The sequence below is a fragment of the Genypterus blacodes genome, unplaced genomic scaffold (assembly GCF_046128005.1).
Source record: "Genypterus blacodes isolate CSIRO-AG114 ecotype Tasmania unplaced genomic scaffold, CSIRO-AGI_Gbla_v1 ptg000121l_1, whole genome shotgun sequence".
Classification (NCBI taxonomy): Eukaryota; Metazoa; Chordata; class Actinopteri; order Ophidiiformes; family Ophidiidae; genus Genypterus; species Genypterus blacodes.
In genome coordinates, this window is record NW_027466924.1 from 52,509 (window position 1) to 63,238 (window position 10,730).

General features: G+C 44.8%; 1 protein-coding gene across 1 annotated transcript; it reads left to right on the forward strand.

Annotated features, from left to right (window-relative positions):
- The first annotated feature begins 1,160 nt into the window (after positions 1-1,160).
- On the forward strand, positions 1,161-6,078 carry LOC143010211 (protein phosphatase 1 regulatory subunit 29-like). The gene is made up of 4 exons (XM_076162423.1): positions 1,161-1,364; positions 2,220-2,369; positions 2,563-3,557; positions 4,497-6,078. Exons 1-4 carry the CDS (start codon positions 1,161-1,163, stop codon positions 6,076-6,078), a joined length of 2,931 nt encoding a protein of 976 aa, XP_076018538.1.
- The last annotated feature ends 4,652 nt before the right edge of the window (positions 6,079-10,730 follow it).

Genomic DNA, 10,730 nt, shown 5'->3' on the forward strand with positions numbered 1-10,730 from the left:
ACTTCATCGCCTCCATCGCAACGCAAAGGTTTATTTCTTTTGCGTTGAATTCCGTCTCATTGTCGTTGTTGGCTGGACAACTTTTCCCTCCGAGTGAAAGCAAACTTTAAGGAACAAATTAAAAGAGCCAGGGCTGCGTTGATGAGACAAATTATATTTTACGCTGGATTAGAGGCTAATCCACGGTAAATCCCCTGAGAAAGGCAAACGGCTAAATGTCAGCCGGTATCCTGCTACATGCAAATTACAAACAGCTCTGCTCTGCTTTCCACTTTGCCCGTTTCTCTGTTTTCACCCCGTACAACGGCAGCCATTACTTTTATTGTGTCATTATGTAGCTCAAGGTTGAGATGACATAATGCAATAAGAGCTGTGCAGAAACACCAGAGACTTACGGATGCTGCTGCTTTCACTGATGTGGCAATTTCCATTTTTATCGGCGCATCCTATGCTAATGTATGAACAGGAGAGCTGTGATTTAATCTTGTGAGTCTGTTATTTTCTGGAATATGAATAATCACAGAGCGTAGAAAGGCTGGTTTCATTTGAGAAGTCAAAATATATTTCTCTGGGTTTTATTAGGGCCTAATGAAATAATCATGCCTGCTAATGGATTTATTAATCTGCTGCGTTACCTTGAAGGGATTGGATGGCAGGGGTATTAGGTTCATACATCTTATTTTTTTTTACCTCTGTGCTTTAAGGAACGAGATTCAAACTGAATTAATTAAAAACCATCTGGGAATGTGTGAAGTGTATTACAGGTTTCTGCCCACTCTTAACCATTTATCATTCTCATTATTAACGTTACATACTAACATCTCTCCCTCTGCTCTCTCTCTCTCTTTCAGGCTTGCTGTCTTTCTTAGGTTGAGCGAGCGATTCCCCGTCTGCGCCGTCAAGACCCCCGCGGTCGTCAGGGGCCATGTGTTGTTGCTGGCGTGATAGCCTCCAAAACCGTTCGCCGTGGAACACCTAAGATGGGGAAAGGACTCGCTGCCATGCTGCAAAATCACCTCTAATCTCAGCCAAAACACTGCCCGCCAACCTTTTTCCTCCACTTAAGATTACCTGCAGCCGTCCTGATCTGAAGCTCTCCTGCTCCTCCTCTCTCTTCCTCTGTCCCACCCGGACGACCTCAGACTCTTCAAATCTGAACCATGGCCGGCAGACTGGACCTCTCCAGCCTCTCCCCCTCCCTGGTGCTCCCCCTTCTGCTCTCTGTGTTTCTGCTCCTTCACCTGCCTGGCTCAGTGAGGGGTGACTGCTGGTTGATAGAGGGCGATAAAGGCTACGTCTGGCTGGCTATCTGCAGTCAGAACCAGCCTCCTTACGAAACCATCCCCCAGCACATCAACAGCACGGTCAGTATACGCTTGCCTACATCTTCTGACACTGAGCTCATTTTGTCTCTCAGCCTCAAACACAATATGTTGTTGCGTTTCCTGGGAGAAACTGGACTTTCATTCTTGTACTTATTTGTTCAATATGCATTCATGAACAAATTCACAATTCTGCAAAACTTTTTTGAAATTTGAAAAGATTTTTAGTTCAAATGACCTCGCATTTTGTAAGATAAATCCCGAAAAAGGCAGATTTGCCTTTATTTGTAGCTTCTTTGTCAGTCTTTGTGGTAAACAAGCCTTTCCTCATAAAGTTAGAGTGAGGTTTTAAGGTCATGGGCCTGACCCCATGGAGTGTGACTGGGTGCATGCTGAGCCACAATCTGAGGAATGAAACTGAAACTGATGGGACCCAACAATGAACAATATTTTCGTAGAATTTGACCGTCATTTCCAAGAGAAACATCAGGAATCGTTTGGTAAAAAAACTTCACATTCGGCCTCCATGACAAAACACCTCAGTCCACACATTGTATGTTGGCGAAACACTTATATGACCAATAAACCTATGCAACACACTCAAAAAGTCAGATGTTACTTTGTTAAAGTGTCTAATAAAAGAATGTTTGCCTGAGCAATATTTTACAAATGTAGGCTAATGTTTTTTTCTTTCAAAGCATCGACGGTTAGCTGCACTTTAATGGGCTATGATTACCTCAACGTAAAGTCAATAGGATGTCTCTCTGGGGGAATGACTCATTACCCATGAAAGGCAGTATAGACATTTTCCAATAACAGAGATCCTAAAGCTAAACCTACTCTTAACCTAAAGGTGCAATGAATCACCTGACACTCGTTGTTTCTTGTATCCCTTAGGTCCACGACCTGAGGCTTAATGAGAACAAGCTGAAGGCGGTTCTCTTTACCTCCATGTATCGCTTCACCAACCTCACTGATCTCAATCTCACCAAGAATGAGATCAGCTACATCGAGGACGGAGCCTTTGCTGGACAGGCAAACCTGCAGGTCTGCAACCCATGAACACCACGCTGTTTACACTAAGAATATGTCATTGATTCTGACACACTTGTAATACCAACCAATAAAACAGAACTAAGCTCAATGCTTTAAAACATTTTATTTTGTGAACCCCACATGACTTTCTGTTTATGTTAATTGAAACAAATGACATTTCGGAAATATGTTGTGTCCATGTCAGGTTCTCCAGCTGGGTTACAACAAGATGACCAACCTGACTGAGGGCATGTTAAGAGGCCTGGGTCGCATGCAGTGCCTCTTCCTCCAGCACAACCTCATTGAGGTCATTGCCACCAATGCCTTCTGGGAGTGCCCCAGCCTCAGCAGCCTGGATTTATCCTCCAACAAGTTGGCCCGCCTCGACCCGTCCACTTTTAATGTCGTCAATCGCCTCATGGTGTGCGAGCTTGCAGGAAACCCATTCCACTGTGGCTGTGAGCTCTTCAGTTTTCTCACGTGGCTAGAGTCATTTAACAACGTCACCCACACCTATGATCGGCTCCAGTGTGAAACCCCTCGGGAGATGACTGGTTATCCACTCCTAAGTCCGGTGCCTGGTCACGGGCGAAATGCTCGGTCCATTCTTTCATCCATCTGTCGGGACGGTATGATAATTCCAGGCATACCCTCCCTGCCGCCAGACTTAGATGGCTCTGGGATGGGTTTGGACAACCCAGATCAAGGTCTCTACCACCAGCCCCCCGTGTCATCCACGACTGACCCCACCAATAACCATCAGATATCTATGAAGCTTCAGACTGTCACACTCTATACTGCTTCCCTCATGGTGCAGATCCCTCGACCGTACAGCAAGATGTACATACTCTCTCAGTACAACTACACGTTTGTTGCAGACATCATGCCCCTGAAGAACAAGAAGGAGATAATCACTCTGGACAAGCTGAAGCCTCACACCAACTATACCTTTTGTGTGGCTTCTGTAAGCAAATCCCAGAGATACAACCACACTTGCCTGTTATTTACAACACGGGCTACTGGGCCAGAGGGCCAACTACCCAATCCATCCACAACTACCCACTACATCATGACTATCCTGGGCTGTCTGTTTGGCATGGTCATCGTGCTTGGATTTGTTTACTACTGTCTCAGGCGACGACGAATCCAAGAAGAGCAGGAGAAGGCTATAAGTGTAAAGAAAACTATTCTGGAAATGAGGTATAAGACAGTTATCAATTTTAACTTTTATATCAGGACAAAGCAGATTCTTCTTCCTGTATATGAATAGTTGAATGTATAAGCACTAAACAATCTCAATCCTCACTTCAATATACTTGAAGAATTCAGCACTGTATGACTTGTTTGTGTATTACTTAAATTTAGCTAGAATATTGCTGTGTAATTAATTATTGAGCCTCACCAGCTTTGTGTCTTAACCCCAATTTCGCCTTTTGTTTCTGTGTTTGCACGAAGAGTTTGACCATATTTAAAGGTCCAAAACTGTGAGGTTGCACAGCTGCTGATGGGGGGAACATAAGCTGAACTCAACACACATGAAAAATGTCCCTGTGGTTAAGGAATCATGAAAAAATCCACTATCTTCCCCATGATTCAGATTGGCTCCCACATTTAATGGGTTTTACCTCGGTCATGTCTCACCATTCTACCATGTTTCATCAAAATTTGTGCAGAACTTTTTGAGCAAGTCTGTTGGAAAAAACAAACAATCTAAATCACACAACATACTCTTCTCAACAGAGGTCAAACACATGTCTTATTATGTTAAACATCCCAGGGGTGTGATTGTTTTCTTTCGAGAAGATTTAATGTCGTTGGCAACAGCTCATTAGTTGTTGGCTGCATTGTTTTGTGATGATCTGCCTACATTAGAAGCCTCATTTATTATTCCATAATTCCATAAGAGAAGTTATTAACTTTAAATAATTTTGTGCCGTGCTATTTTTCATAATTTTAAGATTCAATTAATACAGCAAGGATTCTGTCATCCTACATAATTACGCTTTTGAAACGCAAACCACACCGCAGAATAATAACAAATGTTTATTTGAAGACAATGTAGAACAGTGACACAGATTTAGTAATAGAATCACTTTATTATTGTTGTGTTTGTACTGAAGTGATCCTGTGGTTTTTCAGATATGGCCCTGAAGCGGCTGCAGCAGTGACCAATGACTCTGGTGCCATGCAGCGCCTCCAGGAGCAGTCCCACCATCAGCACCACCATGGCGGGGGAGCAGGGGGCAAGCTGCCCACATCTGCCTCCTCTAGCACGGGCATGCTCCACGGTTCGACCAACACCAGCTCCTCACGCCTCTCGACCTTGCCCCAGGTTGAAAAAATGGCCACTGTGTTCACTGAGGCAATGGGCGGCAAGAGCAACTACATGGATGTAAGAATGGGGGGAGTGGCAGGGGATGGCAGGGAGGGTGGGGTGGCAGTATGCGGAGCTGGAGGAGGAGGGGGAGTAGTTGTGGATATGCGAGGAGGAGCTGAGAATGGGACAGAGGCTGGCGAGGATTCGGATGACGATGGTCGTGGGTCAGCATCAGAGATCTCCACCATCGCCAAGGAGGTGGACAAGGTAAATCAGATCATTAACAACTGCATTGATGCCCTGAAGCTGGATGCCTCTGCTAATGTTGCCACCACACCTGACAACGGCAACCCTGTCTCCTCCTCTCAGCCTCCAGCCTGTGTCACCTCCCTCCCCCGTAACCTTCTGCCCCTCTCTCCAGGTCATCCTGGAGATCAGATAATGGCCTCCTCACCTAAGGTGCACCCAAAGCCTCACCCCCAGTCTCACCCCCAGTCTCACCCCCAGTCTCACCCCCAGTCTCACCCACAACCACATCCTCAGCTACATCAGCAGCCTCATCCTTCTATGGCCCCAGTGCCGCTGGTCATGCCCTTGTCTGAGCGGCCAGGCATCAGCGGTGGGGGGTTCCTTTCCCCTCCTTACCGTGACCCACCCCCAGCCAATGCAACACGCCCCCTGCAGAGGCAGTTAAGTGCTGACACAGCCGTGGTGAAAAACCGGTGTGGTGCCTCTTCTGTGGGTTCGGTCAAGAGCACTAGGGTGTTCAGTGTGGACCCTGAGCAGCGCAGCAATGACACTTCAAAGTACCCTCCAGAAAAAGGCAGCCCTGTGGGTTGTGGTGTAGGGGGTGGAGGTGGAGGAGGTGGAGGCTGCAATGGTAGTGGTATGGGTAATGTAAATGGCGGTGGGGTAAGCGTGAATGGAGGTGGAATGGGTTGTAGTAATGGGGGTGCAGGTGCAGCAGGGATGGTAGTCGGTGGACAGCAGCAGCAGCAGCACCACTTGGAGGTTCAGCCAGACTACCACAGCTCTGAGCATCGCCACTCTTTCCCAGCTCTCTACTACGAGGGCGCCAATGACTCACCCACTCCAGCCCAAAAGGCCTCATTCCTCAAGCCGCTCGGGCGCAACAAAAGGGATGCCACAGCAGCATACTCCCAGCTCTCGCCTTCTCGACACCACAACTACAACTCTGGCTACTCCTCCAGTCCAGAGTATTCGTCGGAGAGCACACTGAGGATCTGGGAGCGATTCCGGCCTTACAAGAAAAGCCCCAGAGAAGAGGCCTCCTACATAGCTGCAGGCCACGCCCTGCGTAAGAAGGTGCAATTTGCTAAAGATGAGGACCTCCATGATATTTTGGACTACTGGAAGGGGGTTTCGGCCCAGCAGAAGCTGTGAGCTGAGGGAGCATATTGAGAAAGATGAAAGGGGGATGGCACTGTTGGATGCAACAGCAGACTGAGAACGGGGTTTGTTGATTTTCATGTAGCAAGACAGATAGTTGTATTCCTCTGAGCTGTCAAGTGACGCGGGTCATTACCCTGCTGGATCCTGAGTAATAGAGTTGCTCTTGCCATTTATTGCTGTTTTTGGAAGGGACTCGATTCAATGACATTTTGAGAGGTTATTTGATGGTATTGGTTTTCCACTCTTTACTGCGTGCGAACTGACAGAAAACATGAAACTGTTCACTAGACTGCCTCATACTGGGCACTTTGGTCCGCAGGCCTCTGGAGAATCTCCCTCTAATGAGCAAAGGAAAGTTGGTGACAAGCAGGTGTCGTCTACCTCATTACTGGTACACTGTAGCTCAGCTATCTCGCCAGAAGCAGCCCCCTCAGATTTAAGTCCTTCTATTCTCTAATCCCATCAAACCACCATTCACAAAACAATTGTTTCACTACACTGCCAGCACCTGCTTTCCTATAGAAGCATCATTTAGGGAGATAATGAGGGAGCGGGATGAGGAATTAGGCGCGTTTGTTTTAGAATAGCCTGAGTCTCCCTCTTTGGGGGAGGACATTAAATGATACTTATCGGGCTAATTGTTCTTCCTGGTAATTAGCTAGTATAAGAGCGGGTTGGCAGGCTATGTGTTGAGCTTGCTTATCGATTGGAAACACCTAACTACATGTGTATAATGGCGCGTAGGCATGTATATACAGTATGTGCATGCTGGTGGAAGTGATTGTGTGTAGGAGGGAGAACAGGGTTGGGGTTGGAGCTGAGTCCTCCATTATTCACAGTTTTCCCCCAAGGAAGTGGTGGGGGTTTTGTGTGCATGTTTTGTGTGTGTGTGTGTATGTTTTCCTGCCCTGTCTGTCACTCCAGATTGTGTGACGTCAACCTTTTCCACCGCACTAAGCATTTTCTTAATCTCTTAGCCAGTTTCATATTTACAGGTGAAGCATATTTCATTTGATAGAAGTAGCTACACGGTGGAAAATTAACATTTCAATAGTGTTAGCACACATTGAGGGGACATGCAGGCTTGAGAGGAGGTTAGAGGTTTGCTGTAGGTGCACCTCGCTTTGAGAATGCACAAGTTTAGGAGACGAGGTTGGGTTCAGGGACATTAATTTACTTTCAGCTAAAGATCTATGGGCTCGACGCAAGGCAGCATAGAAACTCAAACTCTGTTAGATGTGCCACGCAGTGAGATAGAATGAGAGAAAGGCACAGGGGATTTGCTCTGTCTGAGATGGGATGACTTCCCACAGATATATGACCCTGCTCTGCTTGCTATGGACCAAAGTGCCCTTTTGGAGGTATTTCTACACAGGTGGTATATTCATTTTGATAGGTGGTTATCTTCTCCGATATCATGAACAGAAAAAAGGCAGTCCCCAGAAGCGAGAAAGCAATCGATTGGTTTGCCTTTACTTTTATTTGAATATATGGACGTTGCAATGAAATGTGATGAACTGAAAAGGAACAAGGCTCGGTGCTGTTAATGGACCCAAAACTCTAATGTGAGTGAGGCGCTTTTCTCACTTTCAGTTTACATATACAAAGCAATCAGATATAGGCGATATAGAGATATAGAGACATAAATGTTGATATTACTCACTGTAACACAACATCACAAGCCCTCATCCATTCAAATCCTATTTACACTCTCCCCCTCCAATGACCCGCATGCTGCTAAACATATTCTCTCACATCTATCTTCACACTCTTACCTCACCTCCCTTTCTTAATCATGTCACGTTTCTGTTCAGAAGGTATAAATTCTGTTTTCAAATGTCTAATTAATTAATGCCTCTCCTTGTTTTTCCCCCTCCTGTCCAACTTAATGGGTTAAATTAATGAGTAATTTGCGGCGGTTGATGCTGCACCATCGTCTGAGGTCAAAGGAACGTGCTGATATTATTAACTCTGCCAGACTGGAAGCCTGATTGAAATTAATGACGGCTACCTTTGCTCCAGCTATCTTTTCCATTTTCTGCCCGTCCCTCTTTGCTCATCAGATGCTTAGCCACGTTCCACCTCCCCCTGTCACCTATAATGTTTCCACAAGTCAAACGTTGTCCCCGGATGAACCGCCTGAATAACTCAAGCCTGATCTCAGTGTCTCACCGTAGCTGTGGCCAGGTCAAGGTTTGCTTGTCAGAGATTATGTGTAAACATACAATTGAGTTTAATCTTTGATTTATAAGGATGAAGAAATGTGCAGAATGGTCATCTGTAGAAGATGACTGTGTAAGAAACAGATGAAGATTATAATAAGACCTGCTTTTAATGTCACTGAAACCAATTTATGACCCATACCAGACTGCCTGCTACTGCTTATTATGAAGGGCTTCACTGTATAAATGAATCAATACACCCACTGTTGTTACTTTTAATATTCCATTGTAGTTTTTATTGAGTCATTCCTTTACTTCTGACCTCTCTAAGTCAACTCTGACATCCCATTTTGAGCACTTGTGCCCGTATTTGATTGGTTGCCAAAGGCACATCATTACTCAGCGATCTGATCAATGAATTTGCTGCAGGTGGGACCAAATATAAGGTTGTTGTATCCAAAGTAAAATCCCCCAGACCCTCGGTTGTTCGTGTAAAAGACCCAGTTTTTGGTGTTTTAGTTTAAGCACCTTGTTTAGATTAACAACCGGGCCGATGCAGGGTGTTTTTTTTTTTTTTTTTTTTTTTTTTTTAAGACTAATGTGGAAATGGAGGATACCTGAACGTACCCATGAGGCCTTCCTTCAGATGCACAGCAGTAACTAAGTTATTCAAAAGCAAAGCCGTCTTAATTCACTCTGGATCCATTATTCATTCCGGTCCACATTCCCAATGCTCTTATTTGCATCATCATGCTGTTACTTAAATGTGTATCTGTAAAAGCTATTTATTTGATTTTATCTCCTGTGGTTTTATCAAATTACACCATATTCTGTTGTCTTTCATAAAGGCACTGAAGTGCACTATACAAACAACAGAGACACACAGCACACATAATTTGAGCGTTTCTCTCAGGGTGTAAAAGAAGCCTTATAAAAGTTACAAACTGTTGCTTTAATAATCCATTCATGGTAGCCAAGCCTTGCTCCTCTTCCTCACAACCTCAGTTAATGAATTTCCTGAAATACCCATGGTTCTTTCATTTATGACCCCACTTCTCAGGGACCAATGTCCACAAGTTGCTGAGACTAGCAATGTTTACATGCACAGCAACGGTCTGATATTAGTCCAACCAAACTGGAACTATTCCAGGCTGATATTGGCTATAAATGGACATGGAAACACATAAACACAATGCACCATTTTTCACAATATGAGTTTTTGAGACAATTTGCAGCACCTTCTGCTACCATACGTCCGCCAATATTGCCCTGCATAAGCATTGGTATCGTGCGCTGTAATCACTGTTAGTACCTTTGGCTGTACAGTGAGGTAGCTAGCAGTTAGTAAAAGCTGAACTGTGTATAAATGCAGCTCATGTCACCTTCTTGGTTTGGTCTCAGACTACTGTGTGCATGTAAATGTAGCTATTGACAGACACACAGGTACCTTAGGGTGTGCGTTCACTCACCAGTCTCACCAATTAATAATGACGGATCAATGCGAAGGAACTACTGATACCCCGAAGAAAAACACCAACAGAGGAACACACACAGTACAACTTTGTGGCGGTCTCTGAACAAAGAGGCAGATATGGCAAACAAAAACAAACAACCCTTCACTGCAGCTCGTTTTCCCAAATTGAGGTCACAGAGAGTCTAAGAGCGAAGAAATGTACGTTAACATCAGGATTATTGTCTTTGTAACAAACTGGTACTTGGGTTACACTACTCTGGTGAAAAGGCAGCAAGCATTTTATGATTCTAAGAAGTAGAATGATGTTTTCTATAGCCCTCATGCCTAATTCACGGGGGTTTTTACACTGTTGTAGACAATAATGCTGGCTGCCTGTGGGACTCATTGCTGCACAAGTTTGGTTTCTCATTTCAGCTTTGTAAGTTTTCGAAGTTTGGGTTATTGAAAAATACAAATCAATGGTCATGGTAAATCAAGGAGCAGACCTCCTGATTGCCTCCCCTCGGAGTTGTAGTTGCTCTCTGATGGAGAAACTATGGACCTCCGAAGTTCCCGGGGAAAGTCGGCGAGCTGTCATTGTCATCACTGCCATTTAATTAAAGCCTTGAATCCATACGATGAGGTGTGCAGTGGAAAACCCAAGTGTTGTTGTAGTGCAGTAAAGCTTAACCCCCTCTGCACATTGTATGGGGAGAGGCTAGATTCATATTTCCAGGATGCATCCTGTTCCTCTCCCTTTCCCCTTCCACTTCATTATAAACACATAAATAGGAACCATTGCTGTGAATATAACTTATAGGACCTCCCCTGCAGTGTAATATTGGTGTAGAAAGTACAAGCGGTGGGGCACAAGTGATGTGATAAAGGAAAGCAATCAAATGATCCTGTCTTTTCCATAGGTTTTAATCCCCAACTGTGCCCTGGTACTTATTGCCCCTCACAAAATTGTGCATTCTGCTGTAGAGAATAATATGTTTATATTGTTAAAATGTAAAATATCACAACTT

Excerpts from the sequence above, each read along its gene's own strand:
- LOC143010211 (XM_076162423.1), top strand. The coding sequence starts at position 1,161 with ATGGCCGGCAGACTGGACCTCTCCAGCCTCTCCCCCTCCCTGGTGCTC. Across the intron at positions 2,370-2,562 it reads CTGGACAGGCAAACCTGCAG|GTTCTCCAGCTGGGTTACAA; the intron begins GTCTGCAACCCA and ends TGTCCATGTCAG. Across the intron at positions 3,558-4,496 it reads AAAACTATTCTGGAAATGAG|ATATGGCCCTGAAGCGGCTG; the intron begins GTATAAGACAGT and ends GTGGTTTTTCAG.